We start from the raw sequence: 24,314 nt of genomic DNA on the forward strand, positions 1-24,314 counted from the left end.
CTGTCCCAGGTTAGAGGGCTACACAAAAATTCTGATTCATGGATTGTTGTGGCCAAAAGCTTCATCAGCAGGCAGCCAGTCCACTTGTCCGTGTGCTCTTCTGAGATTGCCTGGACTGCTACTGGAAAATAGGTTTGGGCTGGTCCAGGGCCCATCCTCCTACAAGTCTTGGAATTGTGGTCGAAGCTGCCAGAGACAGGGCTTCACTGGCAGTCTTTAGTTACTTCCATGCTATGAGGACTTTTATGGAGTAAGATGTCCCCCCCCCCCTTACAAAGATCACGTGGGATTTTTCTGGCAGCCTCATCAGCTGGCAACTTGTACGGAGCTGGACTGCACCACCCAGACCCCTAGATCTTTTCCTAGTTGAAATGTGCCGCTAGCCAGCCCCTTGGTGGAGTTTATTTGCTTAACGCAAAGGCGAATGTCAGAACCCCACCGCCAACCATTATTAGCTGTGTCCATTTTCTCCGATATAATACGGGGATAATAATAACTATCTCACGGTTAAAGGCACAGGGAATGTTTGATGGACTAACACGATTTGTGGACACTTTAAAACCAGGCTGGTGAAGTGGGCAGAAAGCAGAACTCACAGTCAGGCAGACCTGGGCTATTTCTTAGAGCTTTGGGCAAGTCTAGAGACTGAGTGGCAGAAGGAGAGCGGGCGGGTCCAGGCTATTAGGTCCAACCCAGTCCTTTCACAGGTTGGGAATTGGAGGTCCCGAGAGGTGGGGTCACTTGCCCAAGGTCTCACAGATTTAGGGCAGGAGAAGACCTCGGAGGTCTTCTAGTCGAGCCCTACTCTCCTTCCCGCCCTCACCCACTTTACAGATGAGGTCACTGAGGATCAGAGAAGTTGGGGGACCTGCCCCAGATCACGCCGGCAATCTAGGACTTGGACCGCAGTTTCTGTCCCCGGAAACAGCCGGGCCAAGAGCCAGCCTGCCCTTCTTTCCAATGTTCACGCCTTCCCGCTCCAGGCCCCGCCCAGGCAGGCGTCAGTTTCTAGCGCAGATCCTTTCTGGGCTAAGCCGGCTCGCGCCTGCGCCCTGGGGCTCGCGGGTTGGACTCAGTTGGCGGCGGGAGGGCTCAGGGGCGGGGCTTCGCAGAGCTCGTCCTCCTACCGACTTCTCTCGGGCAGGAACGGCGGCTTTTGCGCAGGCGCGGCAGGGCGGGGCGGGTCCACTGCACCGATTTCATCAGCCGGGCCGGGCGGCGCATGCTTACGCGCCGTCCGGTCCGCGCCTGCGCCCTACGCCCTCTCTGCGCCCCCTCCGCCCCCTCGGGTCCATGCGCCCGCGCCGCGCGCTGCTTCTGCTGCTGCCGGTGCTGCCGCCGGTGCTGCCGGTCTTAAGGCGAGTGCGGCCCCTGGTCCCGCGCCCCCCGCCCCGAGCCGCAGGCCACGCCTCCGTCCGCCTCTCCTCCTCTTCTTCCTCCGCGGCTCCCTCGAGGGCGCGGCCGCCGGGCCGCAGCATGGACGGAGCCCAGGCCCAGGCTGAGGCCGCGCTCGGCCCTTTTCGCCTGGCCGTGCGGCAGCAGGTAAGCGCGCCGGGCCTCAGTTTACCCCTCTGCATGGTGGGGGAGGGGGCCGTGTTCCTGGGAGGAGGCGTCAGTCTCTCCCCTGGTGGGGGAGGGGGCTGTGATCGGCCGACCTCGGGTCTCAGTTTACCCTTCTGTACATGGGGGAAGGGTAACGAGGATCGTGGGAAGGGACGTCATTCTCCTGGACCGCAGATTACCCAGGGAGGGAGTTGGCCTGGAGCGGCTCCGAGATTCCTTCCAGCTAGGTCTGTGAGCTTCTTTCCGAGTCCCTCGCTCTCAGCCTCAGTTTCTCCTGTCAGGCGGGCGCATGGGGTGGGACCGGATGGTCCCTGCGCAGGTCCTTTGGGCTCACATCCTTGATTCCTTCTGTGAGTCACTTCGCCGTATGGGCCTCAGTGTCTCCTCCGGAAAAGTGAGAGGTGATGCTGGTGAAATGACCTTCTTGTCCTCCCCCCCTTCTCCCCTCCCCCTCCCTTCTTCGTTTCCCCTCCCCCCATCGTCGCCCTCCTCCCTCTCCTCCCCCTTCTCTCTCCCTCCTTCACCTCTTCCTCCCTCTCCCCCATCACCTCTGGAGCTTCGAACGACCCTGCTACTGATGGACTCCTCCCAGCCGCTTTGTCTTCCTTTGAAAGAGGCCCACACCCCATTAATCACCCTAGGCTTCTGGGACTCCCTGGAATTTGCCCCACTTCTATGACCTTGTGTCCTCTCTGGGTGACTCGACCCTTCTTTTCCTCGATTCAGCCTTTGTTCTTTCTGCAGTTCTCTCCTCATTGGTGGAGGCAGCTGGGTACGAGCATTTATTAAGCGATCACTGTGTGTCCTGCATTCTGCTGGCAGCTGGGGATAGCAGGAAAGAGCAGAGCATGTCCTGCCTGTCAGGAACTTGTAGACTGAGGGGGGAGAGACAGCCTGGGCCCATTCTGCTGCCCCCAGACCAGAGCAAATGTCACTTGGTGGTGGTGGTGGTGGTGGTGGTGGGGAGGTGCTCTGGATTCATGCTGTGGTACTTTGGTGACTCTGAGCTTTCCTTCTCTGGATGGAGGGTCCGCTGTGGGGATGGATGGGGTGGGACAAGCTCTTCTCCCCCTTGCCCAAGAAGAGAGAAGCCTCAATTTACAGGCCAGGCAGGGGTGCCCAGATGGGCCAGGCTTTTCAGAAATGAGACTGCACAACAATGTATACTGGCCTTGTCCCTGGAAATGGGAAAGTTTCATTTTGTTGTGCACATAAGAGAGCCTGATCCTTTTTCGTGTCTCCCCCTCCCATCTCACACATGCACACGATTGAACACCTGTGTGTGTGTACACACATGCATACATGCTTCCTGCAGGTGTACCATGTGCACCCTTTTTGGAATCCAATTAAGGGGTCAGGAATACAGGAAATTTTTCAATTCCTAACTGAAAGTATGAATTCGAATGATAAAAGTTTCTGTGCTGCTGGGCAGAGAAGTCTGGAGTTTGTTGTGGACAGGGCCAGGAGGGGCCATTGATCTGAATTCTGGGCCTATGACATCACTGTAATGGGAAGTGGTGTGCAAATTATCATAATGATCAATGGGTGATTCCTCCTCAGTGGAGTGTTATAGAGTGGCTTGGGACACTCTGAGGTTGTTTGTGACTTGCCCAGGGTCACCCTGCTAGTCTGTCAGCAGGCACTTAGTAAAGCACCTGTTATGTGCTAGGACCTTTACTAAGCTCTGGGGATACAAAGAAAGGCAAAAATGGGGGAGACGACATGCAAATAACTGTGTATTTGTAACAAATTATAGACTCAATATATTGGAAATAATCAAAGAAGGAGGATGGGAAACTTGAGAAGGACTGGGCAAGGCTTCTTGCAGAAGATGGGATTTTAGTTGGAACTTGAAGGAAGCCAGGGAGGTGAGTAGCATAATGCCTGGAGCTGAGTGATGGGGTGTCTTGTTTGAGGAAGATAAAGGAGGCCAGGGTTACTATTGCAGAATACCTGGGGGGGGGGGGTTGTAAGGTGTAAGAGGAGCAGAAAGGAACGGAGGAGCCAGATTTTGAAGGGCTTTAAAAGCCAAACAGGATTTTATAATTAATTTTAGAGGTAATAGGGAGCCATTGAAATTTATTGAGTAGGGAGGTGACATGGTAAAATCACTTTGGTGGCTAATTGGAGGATGGACTGGAATGGGTAGAGACTGGAGGCAGTGGGGGAGCTAGGTGACATAGTGGATAAAGCACCTGCCCTGAATTCAGGAGGACCTGAGTTCAATCCTGCCTCAGACACTTGACACTTACTAGCTGTGTGACCCTGGGCAAGTCACTTAACCCCCATTGCCTGAAAAAAAAAAAAGAGACTGGAGGCAGGTAGACTGTCCCCTCCCTCCCCCAACAGCTATTGCAGCAATCCAGGTGTGAGGTGATGAGGGCCTACATGAGGCAGGGCCACCATCAGAGAAGGACTGTTCAAGAGATGCTGCAGAGGTGAAATTGAGAAGAGATGTTGAAGAGGTGAAATTGAGGAGAGATGTAGCAGAGGTGAAATTGAGGAGAGATGTAGCAGAAGTGAAATTGAGAGATGTAGCAGAGGAGAAATTGAGAGATGCTGCAGAGGTGAAATAGAGGAGAGATGTAGCAGAGGTGAAATTGAGGAGAGATGTAGCAGAGGTGAAATTGAGGAGAGATGTAGCAGAGGTGAAATTGAGGAGAGATGTAGCAGAGGTGAAATTGAGGAGACATGTAGCAGAGGAGAAATTGAGAGATGCTGCAGAGGTGAAATTGAGGAGAGATGTAGCAGAAGTGAAATTGAGGAGAGATGTAGCAGAAGTGAAATTGAGGAGAGATGTTGAGGTCAAATTGAGGAGAGATGTTGAGGTGAAATAGAGATGTAGCAAAGGTACAATCCATAGGCCTTGTCAACAGCTTGGATAAGGGAGGTGGGAAGGTGAGAGAAGGGGAGTTGAGAATGATCTGAGGTTGTGATCCTGGTAGGTGGGAGGATGGTGGTGCCTATGATATAATAGAAACATTAAGGAAGAGAGGAGGGTTTGAGGGAAAAGATAATGATGAGTTCAGTTGGGATGTTAGTGGAACATTTGATTCAAGATGGCCAAAAGGCATTTGGAGAATGGATGCTGGAGATAGGAAGAGACTTGAGGGATGGATAAGTAGCTCTGAGTATGTATGAGGGGCAGAAAGTTCTGAGTCCTAGACCTTCCTTTCCCCCACTGTACCAGGATGCTTTTCTGCCTACCTGAGAAAGGAACATTTTGTGATTATTGAAGGTATCCTCTAGTGACTGGGGTATGTGAATAGACACCTTTTAGAATTAGAATTGAGTAAGGGGATTCAATCCCATCCCCAGTCTTTTAGGAAAATGTGTTTTGTTTTAAGTGGACTCCCAAATTCAATCAGAAGGTACAGTCCAAAACCCAAACTGGTTTCTCCTGCAGGGGTGCCTGATGCAATCAGCCACTGCCTCATTTAATGGCAGGGTGGGTCTTCTCTGGAACAACACTTCATTGGGGTCAGAGCAGCAGGAGCCAGCCCTGCTGTGCTGGAGGCGAGTGTCCTCCCTAGTGTCACAGGTTTGGTCCTGTAGTCCTCCTGCTGGTCCTCCTTTTCCCTTTCTTTGGTTTGGTATTGAGGCAGTGGGGGACGGGCCCTTCTCCAGCACCTGGCCCGGCTGTGCCCTGCTTGGGCCCCCAGCCCTCAGTCAGAAGAGGTGTCGGCTGCCCCCTGTTTTGCTGAGGTTTCTTTGATGGCTCTTTCTGGAACCCTCAACTTTTCATTCTCCTCCCTTTGAAAAGGAGGCATGGTTTAAAAAAAAAATTCTAGTCTATTTAAACCCCTCCTTCTGCCACGTTAGCTGGGGACTGCAATGCAGACCAGCTGTTTGTGGCAAACTTGGGTCAAACCAGTTACCTAAAATGAAAGGGACTGAGTAATATTTGTCCACTGGGAATCAAAGCCGAAATGGTGAACTTGTAGAAAAGAGCACAGTTGTTGTGGAATGTGTCAGATCTCTTAAAGGCCCTGCCTCTTTTTTAGACAACAGTTCTGAATGAGCAGTTTGACTTGGCAGCGTCTGCTCTTCATAAGTGCTTAGATGTGCATGAGCTGAAGTGACAAAACTGGGGAGTTTTTGTGATTCTTGGCTCTGCCGTAAAGGACTCTATTGATGACTTGCTGGGACAACTGGGTCGACTAGCTTGGTGTTGACTTTTCTTGTTGCTTTGCTTTGTTTAGAAACCTTAAACCTTCTTTTTCCCAAAGAAAAGGCAGCAGCTTCTCTCTGTGGATGGGAGGCTGAGGCATAGATTACACCAAGCCGGGGCCTCAGAGGCCCAGCAGAGGAGGTGTCTTGGTGGAGAGCAGGGTGTGAACCTAGGACTTTGGGCTCCTTTGCGCACCATTCATTAGGTCAGCTTTGAAGGGGCCTGGAGTCAGGAAGAGCTCTGAGCGGGTCCTGGTTCAGATGTCCCCCAGCCTCAGTTTCCTCCTCTGTAAATGGGGCTTGTAAGAATGCCTGCCTTCCAGGGGTCTTGGAAGGAGCCCTGAGCTGGTAAGTGGAAGGATCTGAAGAGGCAGAAGGGAGTCTGTGGGGCCTCCCCATTGGGTGGAGGAAGCAGAGGAAGGAGGAGGATGGAGCGCAGCCAGGACACGGGTGCTGTGACGCATATAAACAGTGGACAGTATATAATTTAGTCCTTGATTGTGAGTCTGAGGTGGTGAAGCTAATTAATGGAGGCAGACCCTGGGGGCAGGATCCATCCTGGTGCTTGGCTGGAAAAGACCGCCATGAAAACAAGGACAGAGACAGAACGGAAAGCTTGGTCACTGTGGTGACGGTGTGACTCAGGAGCCGTCCAAGGTCAGTCCATCGGCCAGTCAGTGAGTGGGTCTGAAGCTCCTACTGTGTGCTGGCTGTCACGAGACCCGGGCCTGGCTGGGTTCTGCAGGGAGGACAGGGGGAGGTGACTCATCCTTGAAGCCTCTGCTCCATCCAGGCCTCCAAGAGATCTGCTTCCTGTGGTAGCACCTGGGGCATTCTGATAAATGACGCTTGTTAGGGCACTGTGCCATGGTCTGTACCTTGCTCCGCCCTGCTCTCACCTGCCTCCCCTAGCCTGAGCTGAGATGCTCAGCAGGGATTCAGCCTGGCCAGTTCACTGACCATTGTTCTTTCCCAGTGGGATGGAAGCAGGTGATGTAGGCACAGATTGAGTGTCTGTTTTTACACATGTTCCTTCTGATTCTCATCCCCTCCCCTCCTCTCTCCAGGGATCCATCCCTTGTAATGCAGACCTAGGAAGAAGGAGGGGCAAAAACAAGTTTAGGACATTTCTGCCTTCCGGTGAGGGCAGCGCTCCTCACCCACAGGCTCCCACCTCTACAGAGAAGGCGGGAGCCTGTGGGTGAGGAGCGCTGCCCTTACCCGAAGGCAGAGATGTCCTAAACTTGTTTCTCTACAGAGAAGGGTGTGTGTGTGTGTGTTTTCTTATCTTGAGGAATCATGGGCTCTTCCTGCTGCCTTCTTCTGGGATCAGCCACTCCTGCCCTACAGGAGAATGAGAGCACCAACATTAGAGAGAAGACCCAATAAACACAGGGCCCATTTTGGGGCAAGTGAGGAAGTCTAATACTAGCTACTGTTTCTATAATACCTTATATATGAGACAGCTCAGTGGTGTCATAGTGAGTAGAGTGCCCGGCAAGGAGTCAGGAAGACCTGAGTTCTAATCCAGCCTCAGATACTTACCAGCTATGTGATCCTGGGCAAGTCACTGTACCCCATTTTCCTCAGTTTCCTCATTTGTCAAATGAGCTAGAGAAGGAGGTGGCAAACCCCTCCCGTATCTTTGCCCAGAAAACCCACATGGGTCATGAAGAGTCAGATACAAGTGAACAGCAAAATGAAATGATATATGGGATCCCATTGGGTCCTCACAGAAACCTTGGGAGAAACTGAGTGTGCTCCACCTGAGGGAGGCCAGGGTGGGGTGGGAGCACGTTCCCCTCTGGGGGACTGAGTGCAGAGGGGTGGAACAGGAGGTGGGGTGGTTTATGGGAGGAAGAGGAAGATGGCTAAGGCTGCAGAGGCAGGTTGGGCCCCAGTTTGACTGTAACCACCACACAAGGGAGTTTACATTTGATCCCTAGAGATGATAGTGAGCCATGGGACTTACTGAGTAAGATGGTGAAGTGAGCGCACTGATGCTTTGGCCCCTGCATTGGAGGTGAAAGGCCGGAGGTGGGGAGGCTCAGCCTGGGGGAGCCTGAGGGGTGGACAGCAGCGTCTGTGACTGTGGAAGTGACTGGACTTGATGGGGGGAGCTGACCTGAGCGTGCTCAGTTGGAGAGAAGGTTTGGGGGACGGCTGACTGGGACACGGCTGTGGGGTAGCCCAGGTTGTAAGAGGCAGTTGGCGATGGAGCAGTGGAGCCTGACGAGACTCCTTTGGGATGGACATTGAGCGTCCAGAGTCCAGAAGAGAGCGTCGCGGCTGGTCCCCCCATCCAGTGGTGGCGGTGGCTTTTCCCTCGGCCTCGGGGTCATCATGCCTCCTGTCTGCCTGGGAATAGAGCCTTCTGTGGGTGGTTAGCACAGGGGCGTACCACAGTCTTAGCTGAGGCCTCGAGTAGCACTGGGCCCTGACCAGAACACTGGATCGAGGGAGCCCCCTGAGTTCAGGGCCCAGGCTCTGGCTTCTGACGATGGACGTTTCTTGGCTGAGCTCTCCCTGCTGTGGCGAAGGCTTTCTTGTCACTGCCTTTCCTCCCTTTGTCTCTTTGAAACTTGGGTTTCCTGATTTGGGGACCTCGTTCCTGCTGTCCCCTCTGGCTTCTGATAACTGGCCATGAGGCCCCGTGAGGCCCTCCTTCTCCTAACCGGCCCTGGGGGAGGCCCGGCCCAACCCTTGTTTTTGGTCCTCCACAGGGAGGCCATGAGGACCTCAGCACCACCCCAGGGGGACACTCCCTGGGTCCCACATTGCTGCGTCCTGGCCCCCCTTGACCCTCGCCTCAGTCGGTTCCTTTGCTGTCGGCCGAGGTCTGTGCCTTCTCTTCTCCCCCTATGAGGGGTGTTCCCGGGAGCCCAGCACTCGCTCCCTGAGGCAGCGGGCTCTCCTGCTGAGGGATGAGTCACTGAGCTCGCAGGGGCAGGGGAGGGGGCTGCTCACTGATCTTCCCCAGTGAGGTTTGGGGGCCAGAGCTGTCATTGCTGGTCACGAGGGGTCATCTGAGTGTGGGGCCACATTTCCGGCTGGGCCGGCCCTTCTTGGGCTGTCCTGCTGACAGCTCTCCTGGGCCTCTCCGGGCTCACTTGGGATTCTCTGTGTCCTTTAGGGGGACCTGGTGAGAAAGTTGAAAGAAGACAAAGCCCCCCAGGTTGACATCGACAGAGCTGTGGCCGAGCTCAAGGCACGCAAAAGGATCTTAGAGGCCAAGGTGAGATCGTCCCCCACTTTGTGAAATGTCTGCTCGGGGCCCAGGGACTTTGGGGCTCCAGTGGGGGAGGGAGCCACCCAGGACATAGAGGAAATACGTGCAGAGCAGTCACCTGGGGGCCTTTGGGTGGGCCAGCTTCTCACACCAGGTGGTGTTCCTCCGGGCATGGGTGATGCCAAGGCAAAGGCATGGAGGTGGGAGATACAGGGTCGGAGGGGGGGGGCTATGTTTGTGAGCAGGGTTTTCTACTGTTTTAGTTCAGTGTGTGTGGGGGGGGTGGGGGGAGGGGGGAGGGGAGATGTCTGCAGGGGGAGGGCCAGACATAAAAAGCTGAAGGAGGGTTGATAGCGCAGCCATGAGACTCCAGAGAAGAATCCTTGTGGCCATCGAGGAGAGGACAGACTCAAGTTTGAATGGCGAGTTACTGGGTTGAGCTGGAGAGGGAGGCGAGTGACATCAGCACAGAGGGAATGGCTGGAGGAGACCGGCCTGAGGGAGGGCCTGTGGAGGAGGAGTGATTGTCTGGTGAAGCACCTACTGTGCGCCAGACCCTCTGCTTAGAGCCGTGCAGGTATCATCTCATTTGATCCTGCACCAGCCCTGGGAGGTCAGGACTCCTGTTATCCCGTTCTCCTGTTGAGGAGATGGAGGCAGACATGCAGGATTTGAACTCTTCACTCCGCTGTGGCAGGCCCAGCCCCAGGTGGGGTGGGGAGTGGCTTCTCACGCCAGTCCCAAGTCATTTTTGGCTGGAGAAGGGCTGGAGAGAGGGTTGGTGGTTGGGCCTGGGAGGTGTCGGTCAGTTCTCTTTGGTAAAGGTGAGAAAGGATCAGTTTGGGAATCTGCTTAAATGGAGCCTGCGTTTGGTACTCAGAGGTGAAGGCCCGAAATGCAGAGGCCAGAGTGCTGGGCCTGGAGCCAGAAAGGCCTGAGTTCAAATCTAGCCTTGGGAGCTGGAGAAGTCCATTTAGCTCCGTCTGCCTCCGTTTCCTTGCCCGTAAAATGGAGATGGTGATAGTGGTTCCAGCCTTCCCGGGTTGTTGTGAGGATTGCACGTCAGGTCCGGCACACAGTAGGTGCTCTGGAAACGCTTGCTGCCCATTCATTCGGTGACTGTTGTCGCCTGCCATAAAGCGTGTGTGGCTTCGCTTCCTCCGTTTTCACGGGACCCTTGGCTTCTGAGCCTGAGGTTTTTGGCTCTGGAGGGAGTTCCCGACTTCCCCGATTATTGAGCTACATTGTCTTCCTGGGGGCTCCATGGCTGCGCCAAAGGCCCGTCTCATGCCCAGTAAGTGTTTATGGGAAGTCTAGACCCCTGCTGGGTGTGTGCGGTGGCGGTGCTCACGGCTCTACACTCTTCCCTCTCCTGCAGGAGTTGGCGCTGCAGCCCAAAGATGACATCGTTGACCGGGTAAAGATGGAGGACACGCTCAAGCGGAGGTTCTTCTATGACCAAGCCTTTGCGATTTACGGAGGTGCGGGCTCTGCTGGTTGGCACTCTGGGCTTAAATCAGGGATGTATGTGATTGGCCACTTCAGAGTCACCTGACACCACAGATTGTTTGGGGACCCCCAGGGGCCTTCCTGAGTGGCCAGCCCACACCCCGGGGTCTTTCTACACAAACTGTTGCGTCTTCCTCCCCCACCTGCACCTGGGTGGGGGATTTCCTGAACGCAGGCTCCAGCCTCTTGAGCTCTCTTTGTATCCTGGTCCATTTCTGTAGGCCTTTGTCCTAGGTGTGTGTCAAGGCCCAGTTGTGGGGGGGTCTCCTCTTCTGGCCCTTTCCAAAGCCTGCCTCCCTGTCTTGCCCACAAGGTTGTGTTGTGTGAGAATGTGTAGCTGCACAGGTTAGAAAGGCCCTTCCGTCCTCAAAGCTAGATTTCTTTGTGCCGTGACAGTAGAGTGAGGGTTGGGGGGCCTGGGCCAAGGCTGCCGTGTCCACCAGCATTGGTGTAGCCTCGGAGGGCTCTGGGACTGGACCTTCTGGGTGATGCTGCAGCCCCTGCTTGGGTGGACGTCAGGCTGGGGAGGGGTTTTCTTTTTTTTTGTCTCTGGGGGCCATGGGTTGTCACTGTGTGGTTAGGAGGGAGAGCCAGGCGTGGGGGTCTGTGTAAGGACAGTGCTCTCATTATTGTCCTAACTGTGACCCCAGGGTCACTGACCAAAGCGGTAACTTGAGGTTTGAAGCGTCTAAGCTGGCGACAGAGACGTGGATGCTGAAGGGCTGTCGATGGTTATCGACAGTCTCGAGAACACATTCCTCGTTCGCTCCTTTGGCAGTGTGAAGTAGTGGGTAGTGAGCCCCGGGTCTGCAGAGGGAGCTTGGGGGAGGATGCTGAAATCCGGCCCCTTCTGGCATATGGAGGCCAACCCCAGGCACAGACTTTGCCGAGAATGCTGGGGAGCAGTAGGCTGAGCCCCGAGCTCCGGGTTGGATTTGTCAGACGGGTGGCTGGGGGTTCTGGGCCTGGTTTGGAGCTCGGCCTTGGAGGGATCGCCTGCATTCCCCCCTCTCCTCTCTAATCTCCCAGGGGTCAGCGGCCTCTATGACCTGGGGCCTGTGGGTTGTGCCCTGAAGAATAACATCATCCAGCTTTGGCGGCAACATTTCATTCAGGAGGAGCAAATCCTGGAGATCGACTGCACGATGCTCACCCCGGAGCCCGTTCTCAAGTACGTGGGGCAGGGGTGCCTGCTTCTCCTGGCCCCTGGCTGCTGCTGCTGCTGCTGCGCCCCCTGGCCGCCTTCTCAGGGGCAGTTGGCAGACCGCCAGGAGCCCGGTGCTCCGGATGGGCACTGCCCGGGCTTGGCACTCACTGTCCAGAGAGGAAGTCATTGTAGGTCCCAGACTGGGAGCCAGGAGAGACCTGGCCAGCCAGGGAATTCTGGCTCCACAGGTCACAGCAGCAGTGTACATCTGAGGCAGGACTGGCACTCAGGTCCTCGTGATGCCAAGTCTCACACCTTTGTCCCCCCGCTGCCCGATGATAGGGAGAGCCCCCTGCTGGGCATGTGTGTTTCTGGTAGAATTAGAATTCCTGTCTTAAGGGGTCGCTCAGCCCTGGTGTGAACCAGCTCCTCTGGTAGAGACACACCAGGGGACACTGGCCCACAGAAAGGCTCCTTTGCCACTCCCGAAGCCGAAGCTGGAGTTGGGAGCAGCCGCAGTGGGGACACAGGGGCTTCAGCCGGACATTTGTTGTTACAGAACATCTGGCCATGTTGACAAATTTGCCGACTTCATGGTGAAAGATGTGAAGAGCGGAGAATGTTTTCGTGCCGATCATCTCCTGAAAGGTGCGGTTTGTGTTTCGGGCTGGCCCTTCCAGCTCTTGGGGTTGACGCAAGCCTGGGCATCTGTGAAGGGTGTTGGGGCCCCTTCCATTCTCTAAAGCTTTACATGGGGCGTAAAAGCACAGGCCGGAGCGCCACACGAGATGAGGTTATTCCCCATACTGCCGCCTTGTGAACAGAGTGATTGTCTTGGATTTTCTGTAATGAATTTGTCAGGCTTTCCGGAGGCCCCTCCAGAGAGGTCTCATGATAGAGAATCAAAAAGAGAAGCTATCAGACGTGTGCCCTTTCCCCACCCGTGGTCTCCCCTCCTCTGCCCAGAGGTGGGAAGCTTGGGCAGCCTAATTTTTTGCCACTTAATTTTGTTTAATGGAATCTACCTTTGGATAGGCACTGAATCCTTAGTGTAAGTGCCACAGGCCTGGCAGGATTTTGTCCCCGCTCCTGATACGTGTCCTAGCATGACCGAAACCAGACACTTTGAAGGGTAGACACATCTGTGGTTAGGCTGGTCTGCACTGCCCCTGAAGGTGGCACGACTGCCCTTCTACGGTAGTAAGACTGACCGTGCCTTCTCTGTGCTTAGCTCACCTGCAGAAATTAATGTCTGATAAGAAATGCTCGGCTGAGAAAAAGTCAGAGATGGAAAGCGTCTTGATCCAGGTGAGTGCTCTGAGAACTCTTTTGGGGGCCATGCTGGATGGCTGTCAGGGTGCCTTGCTGGTTTGCTGGGAGGTTGCCCCTTCTTGGGGTGCAGCCCAGGCCCCAGGCCCCTCTCTCTGTCCCCTGTTTCTTTGGGGCCTTGTGCTGTCCTAGCGCCCTGACCTGGGCCTGTGTGTGACCTGCCTCAGGTGACCTTGGGGCCTCCCCTGGGGGGACACGCAGCATCTCAGGCAGCTGGGCCTGAGACCCCCAGGGCAACCTCCCTCATGCCCTGCTTCTGGTCCTAACAAGGCGGATCCTCTGTGGGGCGGGAGGGGGCGTGTCATCTCTGGCCCCTCCTGAGCCCCCCACCCTTGGTAGAGACTCTGAATGGTAAAACTTTAGTTCCTGCCCTCTCGGCAGCTCCAGCCAATAGGCCTTGAGGAAGCACCGGCTTTGGTGTCGAACCCCAGAAGCGTCAGGCTGGCTGTCCTCATGGAGCTTCTGTCCTGACACGGGGCAGCAGGGTTAGTAGGAGGGCGTCTGCACGTGCCTCTCAGGGCCTAGGAAAGGGGTGGGTAGGCCTGGTCACCCCGCAGCCTCTCAGGTAGTTGGGACAGTGACTGTGACTGTGACCAGGGTCATCGCTGGGGCAGGGGGAGAGCTGAGGAGGCCCTGAAGCAAGGGTTCCATGCGTTTGGCTGTTGAGACAGGGTGAGGCTGTTGGTGCCCCAAACAGGAGGAGGACAGTGGGGGTCAGGGCCAGGTTGTGGGGACGACGGGGCATCCAGTCCATCGTTAGGAAGCTCATCATGCAGGATGTCCTCGGAGGTGGGGGGGGGGCGTCAGTGGGGCTATCTGGGGAGGTCAGTGAGAGAGCGGAGAGCCCAGGACAGAGGCTGGGCGCACACTCTCAGTTGGCTGGGGCTCGGATGGGGATCCAGGTGGGAACAAGCCCACCCGGGCAGTAGCTCCAGATCTCAGAGTGGAGTGTCTTTTGACAGTGGTGGGGGGGACAGTGATACCCACACTGCGGGAAGATCAGGGCTGAGGACAAGGAAGGGCTTTTGTGTCCTTGGTCACCGCTAAGAGACGAGGGCAGCAGCCAGATTGAAAGGACTTGAGGGGGGAGGGGACCTATGCTTCTCGCCGTGGTGATCCACATTTTACAAATGAGGAAACTGAGACTGAGTTGGGGTGCCTGCCGCAGGGCACCCTCCCCGGGAGTCAGAGCGCGCTCTGTCAGGGTAGTGGGGAGCCTGGCAGTGAGCTGTGGACAGAGGCTCAGCCATGTGTGACCTGCCAGTTGGGGTGAGGTGTGCAGTAGGTGAGGGGATGTTTCCACGGGTGGGAGCATTTTTCAAGCAAGCGTTGGGAGTCATTTGATGGGATGAGTGCGTGCTTCCTGCTCCTTGTGTATGCTGGGAAGTTGAGGCGCGAGAGACAGTAAGAAGAGGCTATGCCATTGCCGCTAACCATCCACGCTCTGGGCTTCATGGGCTCTGGGCTCCTTTCTCTGCTGCCCTGATAGCCCGATCGGAGACGCTCCTGCTTGACGGGCTCATTTATCAGCAGTTGCTAGGTGAACACTGGGTAGCTGCGAGCCTGTGCAGACATGGAGGTGAGCGGCCCTCCCCTCCGAGGGCTTGCTGGAATTGAGCTGGGGAGGGCTGGCCTTCCACCGTCCTTGAGAGCTTCCCCTCCAGGGAGGCTGCGGCGGCCACGTCCCTGTCCCTGCCTGAGCCCGGGGGCCGCTGCTTGGCTCTTAAACTGACCGCCGTCTGCTTCGGCAGCTGGACAACTACGGACAGGAGCAGCTCGCAGACCTCTTTGTCAACTACAACGTGAAGTCCCCCTTGACTGGAAATGACCTGTCCCCACCTGTGGCATTCAACTTGATGTTCAAGACCTTCATCGGGCCTGGAGGGAACATGCCTGGGTACGTGTCCTGGGCCCAAATCACAGTGAAGACCCAGTGTCTGCATGCAGGGGAGTGCACAGGCCTCACGGTGTGCAAGCTCCATCTCAGGGGGACGGGCATAGGGTTGCCAAAGGCAAAGCTCCGAAGCCTGGCCGGGGAGGGGGGTTGGGGTGCTGAACAAGTGCGATGCAGCTTAGGATTGGGGTGGGTGAGTGCGTGAGAGTATGTGAAAGTGTGTGAATGTGAGCATGTGTGTGAGTGAGTATATGAGTGAGCGTGTGTGTGAGTATATGAAAGTGTGTGTGTATGAATGTGAGAGAGAGAGAGTGTGTGTGTGTGTGAGTGTGTGTGTGTGTGTGTGTGTGTGTGTGTGTGTGTGTGTGTGTGTGTGTGTGTGTGTGTGTGTGTGTGTGTGTGTGTGTGTGTAGAGGAGGAGGAGAAAGAGAGAGAGAGACTCCTGGGTGGCAGGCTGAGCATCTTCCAATCGCGGCTGCCGTAGCTGTGTTCGCAGTGTCCTTAAGTGTGGGTGTCTGATTAGGAAGGACCTAGAAGTGCCCAGGGTCTCCCTCCAAATCACCGACCGGCCTGCCAGAGCAGGCCTGTTCTCGGAGGGGGCTCTGGCAGTCCAGCATTCACTTGTCGTCGTTTAAAAAGAAAGCGAAGTCTTTGGTTCCACGCTCGTCACTTCCCGGCGGCTCCTCCGGCCCTTGGCCTGTGGCTCCCGCCCGCCTCCCCCAAAGAAGTTCAGGGAAAGTGCTTTTGTATCACCTGCTGTTTCCTGTTTTCCGGGGAAGAATGGGTTTCCAAGCTGGTAGAGTTGGCAGATCTGGCTGAGCACACGTTTTCAGGCTTTGTAGGAACACTGGGGTATCTGCAGTGGTTTGTCAGGGATGTTGTCTTTGTGCTGATGATCTGGCTCCTTTTCATCTCCAGTTACCTGAGGCCCGAGACCGCCCAGGGAATCTTCCTCAACTTCAAGCGTCTTTTGGAGTTCAACCAGGGAAAGCTGCCCTTTGCTGCCGCCCAGATTGGAAATTCCTTCCGGAACGAGATCTCCCCTCGATCAGGACTGATTCGAGTCAGGTACCATCGTGGTCTCTGTGGGCAGGGAGGTCTGATTCCCTTTTGTCTGCCAGGCCTTGGAGGGGCTGCCAGGGTCCTGGGGGATTCCCCCGCCCCTGCCCCCAATGAGGCTGCCTCAGGAGGGTCGTGGCTGGCTGCCGGCAGATCTGCTCCTGATGCCCCGGGCACGGCAGTCAGGGAAGTAGTCAGTGGCCATCTCTGCGTGGCCCCAGAGCCTCAGGCCTCCGACCAGGCCAGTACCACAAAACTCAGCACTTTGCATGTGTGAGCTCATTCAGTCCTCCCCCAGGCCCATGCTGTGCTTCTTTTTGAAATAGGTTTTTGTTGGTATCTTTTGTTTTAGCTGCCCAGATTCCCTCTCTCTGTCCCCCTTCACCGCCACCCACCCTGAGAACCTTCCCGTGTAACAAAGACCGTTTTAAAAAAGAGAGACCAAGGACATTCCAGATCACTTCAGGGATCATAATCGCACTTCTTATTCGTGTGTTAGAGACAGATGGGGGCACCACAGGGCGCAGGCCTAGAGTCAGGAAGACCTGAATTCAAATCCAGCCTTAGACACTTCGCAGCTGGATGAATTTGGGCAGGACACTCAACTTCCTGAAAACTTTGTTTCCCCATCTGCAAATTGGGGATGATAAAAATAGCGCCTGTTTAGCAAGAGATGAGGCTGATGAGATGCCACCACGCAGGGGGAGTGTCACGGATGAGAAGACGTGGGGGCCCAGGGGGGTGGAGTAGTACATACAGCAGCAGGTTGTTTTGCACACAGTGACGAGCTTTGCTGGTGGTTTTGGTTCTCGTCTTTCCTTCTCTGTAAATTGGGGCACCCACAGCACCGACCTCCCAGGGTCTGAGTATAGAGCACCTTGCACAGTGCCTGGCACACAGGAAGTGCTGTACGCGCCTGGCTGCGATGATGGGGATTCCTAGCACTTGAGCTTGAAGAAGCTGCTGAGGAGGGAGCCCTTGGGGTGTGGCCTCCTGGGGCTCGGGGGCTCGGGCCATTCCTCCTCCTCATGATTGATCGGCTGTCTGTGGGAGGCGATGGTGGAGGGAAGGGCAGCTGTGATAGTTGGGTCTTGAGGAGTTTAATGGATTTGAGATGGGCTTAGGGCAGGCAAGCGTTCTTTTTTTTTTTTTTTTTTTTTTTTGCTGGGCAATTGGGGTTAAGTGACTTGCTCAGGGTCACACAGCTAGTAAGTGTTAAGTGTCTGAGGTCGGATTTGAACTCAGGTCCTCCTGAATCCAGGGCCGGTGCTCTATCCACTGTGCCACCTAGCTGCCCCACGTTCATTTCTAAGAACAGCCCTTGCCCCAGGCAGTTGCATGTTCTACTCAGTGTGTCAGGCTGCTGTGCCAGGCTACTCACTGTCCTCGGGTGAATCAGAGCATATGACTTAGAAATCAAAGGCTGACTGATACAGACGTGGGCTCTCGTCTCTGGTTTTAGAGAATTCACCATGGCGGAGATCGAGCACTTTGTTGACCCCAAGGAGAAACAGCACCCCAAGTTTGACAACGTGGCAGACCTCACCATCTCCCTGTATTCAGCCAGAGCCCAGGTCAGCGGCCAGTCTGCACACAAGATGCGTCTCGGGGATGCGGTGGAGCAGGTAAGGAAGGGGGCCCTGGCTTCTCTCCTGGCAGTAGGGGCAGGGCTCGTGAGGAAGACGATACCTCGGATATCCGTGGGCATCTGGGGCTTGGCAGGGAGCGCCCCCTCTGAAGATCCCGGCTTGTTGCAAGTTTCAGTTTCTGGGACAATGGCTGGTGCCCGGGACCCGCCCCAGGGTGGATGTTCTGCTGAGAACAGATGTCACAGAAGGGCTGAATTCAGTGGCTCTGGTGGGCTGTTGTCGACCATTTCTGGGAGCTGACTCCACGGGGCTAGAGTTGGGCTTGGCTGAGTCAGTGACCCCATAGCCGGGCTGTCCCTGAGCCTTGGCCAGCCTGGCACCAGACCCTCTGAGCTGCTTTTGCCTGAGCTTTGGGGACTCCTGTGGCACTTCCCATCACGGTGCCTTCCGTGCAAACGGATTCTTGTTTTCAAACAAACAGTTCGGACGAAGCCATTTCAGTCACTAGGGCTATCGTGTGGTACCTTGTGTCCCCCTGGGAGCCGGTTGTAAAAATTGTGGTGGTGTTGAAGAGAGGCCGGCCATCAGAAATCGCTGTGCTGCTTTGTAGTCTCCCTGAACGGGTTTCACTAGGGCTTGTGATAAGGTAGATGAGGGGTGAGGTGTGAGTAGGCGAGGCCCGTTGTCTGCCGCCAACAAGCATGGAGCTGGCTCTCCGTGTGCCAGGTGCCATCAGGGCGGGGGGACCCCGAGAGCAAGGAGATGGTGCCTGTCCTCAGGGGCCTGCGCTCTACTGGGGAGACCACAGCAAGTGGGAGGGAGAGTCCCAGGTGGGCCAAGGCAGGCTGGTCCAGGCGTCCTAAGCAGTGACTGAAGAGAAACGGAAGGAAGCTCATTGACCGTGAAACCAGGGGTTCACCATCCAACATTTATTGAAATGCCTCCTGTTAGGTACGAGGAGCTACCTGAATACCCACTTGAAGGAAAAAAACCTGATTAAAGTTGAGTTTCCGTCATCTGCCCCTAGACCCCACCCTGTGGTGCTGTGCACAGAGCTCGGGCACAGGCCCAAGGACCACCGACAACCAGGCTGGACCAGTGCGGAAGAGCAGCTAGTGCAGAAGTAGGGACAGACAGGCAGTCCCGCCCAGAAGATCACTCTGACCAGACGTGGCTGATCACGTGGCTGATCTTCTGTCCTTTCCAGGGTGTGATCAACAACTCGGTGTTGGGCTATTTCATCGGCCGAATCTACCTCTACCTCACCAAGGTTGGGGTGTCCCCGGAGAAGCTTCGGTTCCGGCAGCACATGGACAATGAGATGGCGCATTATGCTTGTGACTGTTGGGACGCTGAGGCCAAGACATCCTACGTGAGTAGAGTGGAGAAGCTGCTTGTCCCCGGGCAGTTGGTTCTTCCAGGGCAGGTGCACTGTCTGTCCATGTGTCTGCACTGTGCGTCACCTCTCTGGGGAGCAGGGGGAAGAGCTTTCTTCATTCTGAGTCCTTTGGCACGGTCTGGGCTGGGGTGCAAGTCTTTTTTTTTTTTTGGTGGGGCAATGGGGGTTAAGTGACTTGCCCAGGGTCACATAGCTAGTAAGTGTCAAGTGTCTGAGGTTGGATTTGAACTCAGGTACTCCTGAATCCAGGGCCGGTGCTCTATCCACTGCACCACCTAGCTGCCCCCCAGGGTGCAAATCTTTGATGAGTGGTTATCTCTACAACATTGTGGCTGCTGGCTCTGGGATCCTGGTTCTGCCTGCTTCATTCTGCTTCAGTTCTCCCAGAACTACCCCATCATCTTTTCTTCCATCCCAGTGCCATAGGGCATGGCGCCTTCAGCCAGCCATCATTCCCCAGTGCTTGGGTGTGCCCTCAATTTCCCATTCTTTGCCGCCTCAAAAAGAGCGGCCATCAGTGTTTTTGTATATAAAGGTCCTTCTCCTTTGACCTTGTGGTATGTGGATATTGCTGGGTCACAGGGTGCACACAGTTGGATAGCCCTTTGGGCCCACCTGCAAATAGCTCTCTAGAATGGCTGGACCAGTTTACCACTCCACCAACAATGTACCAGTGTCCCAGTTTTCCCACATCCCCTCCGACCTTTGTCTTTTCCCTTTTCTGTCCCATTGACCACTCTGATGGGTGGGAGGTGGTGCCTCAGTTGTTTTGGTGTGCACTTCTCTCCTCGGTGGGGATTTTGAGCACTTTGTAACATAGCTTTTAAGCAGAGGTTTTTGGCCGCTTCTCTCCTAGGGCTGGATTGAGATTGTCGGGTGTGCCGACCGCTCCTGCTACGACCTCTCCTGTCACTCGAGGGCTACCAAGGTCCCACTTGTGGCGGAGAAGCTGCTCAAGGAGCCCATATCCTTTCTCCTGTTGTCAGGGCTTCTGAAGCCTCGGTCAAAGGCTCCGCCACGGTCTGGGCAGAGGAGTGGGGGTGCTGGCCGGCGTCGGGCCTGTCTGATGCTGCGGAAGCTGGCCAGGCACTTACTCAGTGAGTCCCTCAGTGAGACTGGGGGCACAAGGACAAAAATGATACGACGCCTGCTGCTCCGGGGGCAGGAGATGGTGGGGCCGGAGCTGGATCAGGATCGGCTGCCTGTGGGAGGTGCTGCTTGGGCAGAGTGAGGACCGGAGAGTGCACACTGGGCGTAGAGGACAGACTGGGCAAAAGCATGGAGGTGGGAGGCGGCTTGGCATGTCAAGCGTGTGAAGTAGACACGTGTGTGCCGTGTCCGGGATACGCCGGATCACATGGGGCCTAAAAGTCAACAGAGAAAGCCGAGGGCCATGCTGACCAGGAAGAGGTGGGAGCAGATTGGAGGGTTGGGCATTCAGGACAGGCGCCTTCCCCGCATTTGGGTCTGGGCAGGAGAGCAGCGTCCTATACTTTGGAGACCCACGGGGGCCTCTCCCAGCAAGGAATGGGGTCAGCACCTCTTTTGATGGGGGTGCTGGCAGGGATGGGCAGACCTCATTGAGGACAAAGAACAGATTCTGTTCGGTAACGAAATCGAAACGTTTTATGACCCTTGAGCTAGGGTGTGGAGTGAGCCCCCCTGCTTGTGCCGAGGAGGCAACGAGAGGCTCAGTGGTCAGAGCATGTGCCTGGAGTCAGGAAAACCAGCCTCAGATGCTGACTCAATAAGTGACCCTGGGCAAGTCACTTCTCCTCTGCCTTTGTTTCCTTATCTGTAAAATGCTGTTGTGAGGATCAGGTGTTTGGGAAGTGCTCGGCAGAGTGCCTGGCACATAGTAGGTGCTTACTGAATGCTTCTGGCCTCAAGGTGGAAGGTTTTCTCTTTGTGGTGGGATTTGCTTCATCTGACCCTTGGAGGTGGGAAAAGCAGTCAGCCAGCAAGTATTTATTAAGTTCCTGCTGTGTGCCCAGAGACTGTCCCTGCCCTTGGAGCCGCCAGTCTGATGGGCCTGGGGGTGGGGGGAGGGGGCCCTGGGCAGTTCACTCGCCTGTGCTCCCAGGCGCGCCTGGTCAGGGGTGTGTGTCCGAGTTCCTTGACGGCCTCTCACAGAACAGTGAATGTGGTTCAGTTTGAGTCCAGCAAGGCAGCCATTGGCAAGGCCTACAAGAAGGATGCCCGGCTGGTCCTGGAGTACTTGGCTGCCTGTGACGAGTGCTATGTCACCGAGATGGAGCAGCTGCTCAATGAGAAGGGGTGAGTGTGGGCCTGGCAACGCTGCCTCTGCTCAGGCTGCTCAGCTGGTGACACCCAGGCTAGGGGGAGGCAGGAGGGGGCACCCCAGAGATGGGGGAGGCAGGAGGGGGGCACCTCAGATCGGGGGGGCCTTGCTCTGGATTCTGTGATATTGCATCCATACACATGAGGGATTTGCTGCTTACATCAGTTCCCCCCGCCCCAGTACATACTGCACGCACACGCACATATACCTGCATGCACAGAGGTGTTTGCTCATATTCTGACTAAGATGAAGCGCTTTGGGTTTTGTAGGGAATTCACGATTGAGACAGAAGGGAAAACATTCCAGGTGACCAAGGACATGGTCAGCGTGCAGAGGTTTCAGAAGACGCTCCACGGTGAGTGGCAGCTCATGGCCGGCCTCCGTCAGGTCTCTGAAGGGCCCGGCCAAGCACAGCTCCCTTCATTGAGGAGTGAGGGCTCCAAGTTTGGCCCTTGGAAGAGAAGGAGGGATGGAGAAAGGGGCTGCCCAGGCGGGCTTGGCCTGATAGGGCAGGTGGGGATGGGGTCGGGACGTCTGCGGGTGTGGCCAGGGCACCATCTGCGGCATTGCTGTGTCTGAGCACGCGTCGGTGAGGTGCCTCTCCTGGTGCAGACCATCCCTTCCTCTTGTTGGGTCATGGGAGGGCCTGTGGTCTCGAGCCTGCCTCGTCTCTCCTTCCAGTCGAAGAGATCGTTCCTAACGTCATCGAGCCCTCCTTCGGCCTCGGGAGGATCATGTACACGGTGTTTGAGCACACGTTCCGTGTGCGGGAGGGGGATGAGCAGAGGACGGTATGTTCTGGGTGACTTGGCTGGTCTCTGCCCGGGAGGGAAGTGTGTGTGCAAGGCTGGCAGCTTGTGGGCATCCCCGTGGATGAGCCGGCCCGAGATGGGGCACGAGCAGATTTTCTGCCTCCTCTGTCCCGGGCCGCCCCTGGGCCCCTGGCCCCCCCCCAGTCCTGTGTCAGGGGGTCCCTCCTACAGACGCCTGCCTGCCCAGGGTGGGGATAGGGGAGGGGCAGGACAGGGAGCGGCCCCCCCTGAGGGAAGAGCACCCGGTGTTCTTTCTCGTCTAGTTCTTCAGCTTCCCTGCTGTCGTCTCCCCGTACAAATGCTCCGTCCTTCCGCTGAGCCAGAACCAGGAGTTCATGCCCTTCGTCAAGGAGCTGTGTAAGTGTCTGGGGGGCAGGCGGGGCCAGGATGGGGGTGGTGTTTCAGGAGATGGATGTGTGTGCGTGCACATATGTATGTGTGTGCATGTGCATGCGTGTGTGCACACATGTGCCGTGTGAGCAAGCAGGCTCAGTGGCCGCCCCAGGCAGGGTGTGCAGTGTTGCACCATCTGGGTGATTGCAGATTGTGGCCGTAGCAGCACCAGGGGAGGCTCTTTCCAGGGAAGGCCTTGAGAGGGGAGGGGAAGTGCCCAGACCAAGTCCTTCGTGAGCTCGCCCTCCCAGTTGTCCCAGGGGACAGCTAATGGGCCTTTTCAGCTTGTCCTTGTTCTACCCAGAAAGGTTCTGCTAGTTTCTGGCCCTTCCCCGTTATCTTACAGATGGGGAAACTGAGGCAGGGAGGGCCTCCCCAGGACTGCCTGTGTTGCTGGTGCCAGCCAGGGGCCTTTCCCACGGTCCCAGTACCTCAGGAGAAGGAAGCCCCTCTTTGCGGGCAGGACCCCCAGGCTTGATGCGGCTCCCCTGAGGTGCAAACCGAGGACAGGCTTCTCATTTCCTCTCCGTGTCCCTCTCACAGCTGAAGCTCTGACCAGGAACGGGGTGTCTCATAAGGTGGACGACTCCTCCGGCTCCATCGGTAAGCGCTACGCCAGGACGGACGAGATTGGGGTCGCGTTCGGCATCACTATTGACTTTGATACCGTGAACAAGACGCCTCACACGGCCACACTGAGAGATCGTGACTCAATGCGCCAGATCCGGGCCGAGGTATCTGTCCTCAGCTTTTGCCTTGGGGCCATTGGGGGGCGGGGTTTGGCTCCTTTTCTTTAGGAAACCACGGGTGGGGATGGGGTGTCTGTTACACTCCACCAGGTTGGGGGGTGCTGCCGTCACAGGCATCTGAGGGTCAGGGCCATGGTGGAGCCCTCCGTCCCAGAGACTGTAAGTCTGATGAAAGTCAAAGGGATTCCAGAAGGGAAGGCAGGAGGTGGGGGCTTTTGCAGGCTCCATCAGGCTGTGGGAGGCCAGGGTAGGCCAGAGGATCCAGGGCAGACCTTGGGGAGGGTGGGGAGTGTGGTGGAGCCTGTACCCCTAGGGTGGGACAGGGTGGGGTCTGGTCCTGAGGCAGGGTCCTGGCTGTGGAGGGACTGAGAGTCCCAGCTGAACAGGGCACTGATGTGTGACCCTTCCCTTGCTTTTGCCTCAGATTACTGACCTTCCCAAGGTCGTCTGCAGTCTGGCCAATGGCACCATCTCTTGGGCCGACGTGGAAGCCAGGTACCCTCTGTTCGAGGGGCAGGAGACGGGCAAGAAGGACACCATCGAGGACTGAGGCCTCTGCGGCGTCTCCTTTTCCCGCTCACGCCAATAACCCGTAAACCTGTATCATGTGACCTTCTGTGCCGCACTGGGGCCGGGGTCGTCGCCCCCGACACAGATGGAGATTCAATTAAAGGTTGCGAACAGTTGAGGCTGCCTCGTTTGCTTGTTTCTGTCAGCTGCCTCCCGAGCTCAGCGGCCCAGCCGCCCGGGAGCGAAGGTCAAGGTGCCGGGTGCGGGAGACCCCAACGTTGCATACATCTGACATGTGTCTGTGTCTCTGTAAAAACCGTCCATGTCATCGGAAAGCTGTTGTTTCCCCTAGAGAGCCTTGGGGCCTCTGGGCAAACAGCGCGGCTCCTCCTGCTGCTGCGCCCAGGCCTACCTGGGCCTGGCCGCTTGTTCCTGCCCTTCTCCCCGGGGGGCCTTGACTGCCCCCCCCAGACCCTCATCTCAGGGAAACTTGCCCGCACCTTAGCAAGGACAGCTGTGCCCGGGTGTGCCTGGGCTGGGGAGGTGGGTGTGAGCCTGGGCTCCCCGGCCGAGGGCTCTTCTTCGGTTCATCTGTGTGGCCTGGTCATGAACAGAAGACCTCTGAGCCGGGTCTGACCTGCTCTCCCACCTCGTTGTGCT

General features: G+C 56.3%; 1 protein-coding gene across 1 annotated transcript; it reads left to right on the forward strand.

Moving 5' to 3' along the window:
• The first annotated feature begins 1,254 nt into the window (after positions 1-1,254).
• GARS1 (glycyl-tRNA synthetase 1) lies at positions 1,255-23,830 on the forward strand. Its single transcript, XM_043966620.1, has 17 exons — positions 1,255-1,542; positions 8,867-8,968; positions 10,341-10,443; positions 11,501-11,642; positions 12,178-12,266; positions 12,850-12,926; positions 14,699-14,844; positions 15,760-15,909; positions 17,363-17,525; positions 18,697-18,861; positions 19,745-19,852; positions 21,020-21,165; positions 21,460-21,545; positions 21,872-21,981; positions 22,266-22,359; positions 22,939-23,129; positions 23,569-23,830. The coding sequence occupies exons 1-17, from the start codon at positions 1,294-1,296 to the stop codon at positions 23,692-23,694; spliced, it is 2,247 nt and encodes a 748-aa protein (XP_043822555.1). The 5' UTR covers positions 1,255-1,293; the 3' UTR covers positions 23,695-23,830.
• The last annotated feature ends 484 nt before the right edge of the window (positions 23,831-24,314 follow it).

Source organism: Dromiciops gliroides, chromosome 1, assembly GCF_019393635.1.
Source record: "Dromiciops gliroides isolate mDroGli1 chromosome 1, mDroGli1.pri, whole genome shotgun sequence".
Taxonomy (NCBI): Eukaryota; Metazoa; Chordata; class Mammalia; order Microbiotheria; family Microbiotheriidae; genus Dromiciops; species Dromiciops gliroides.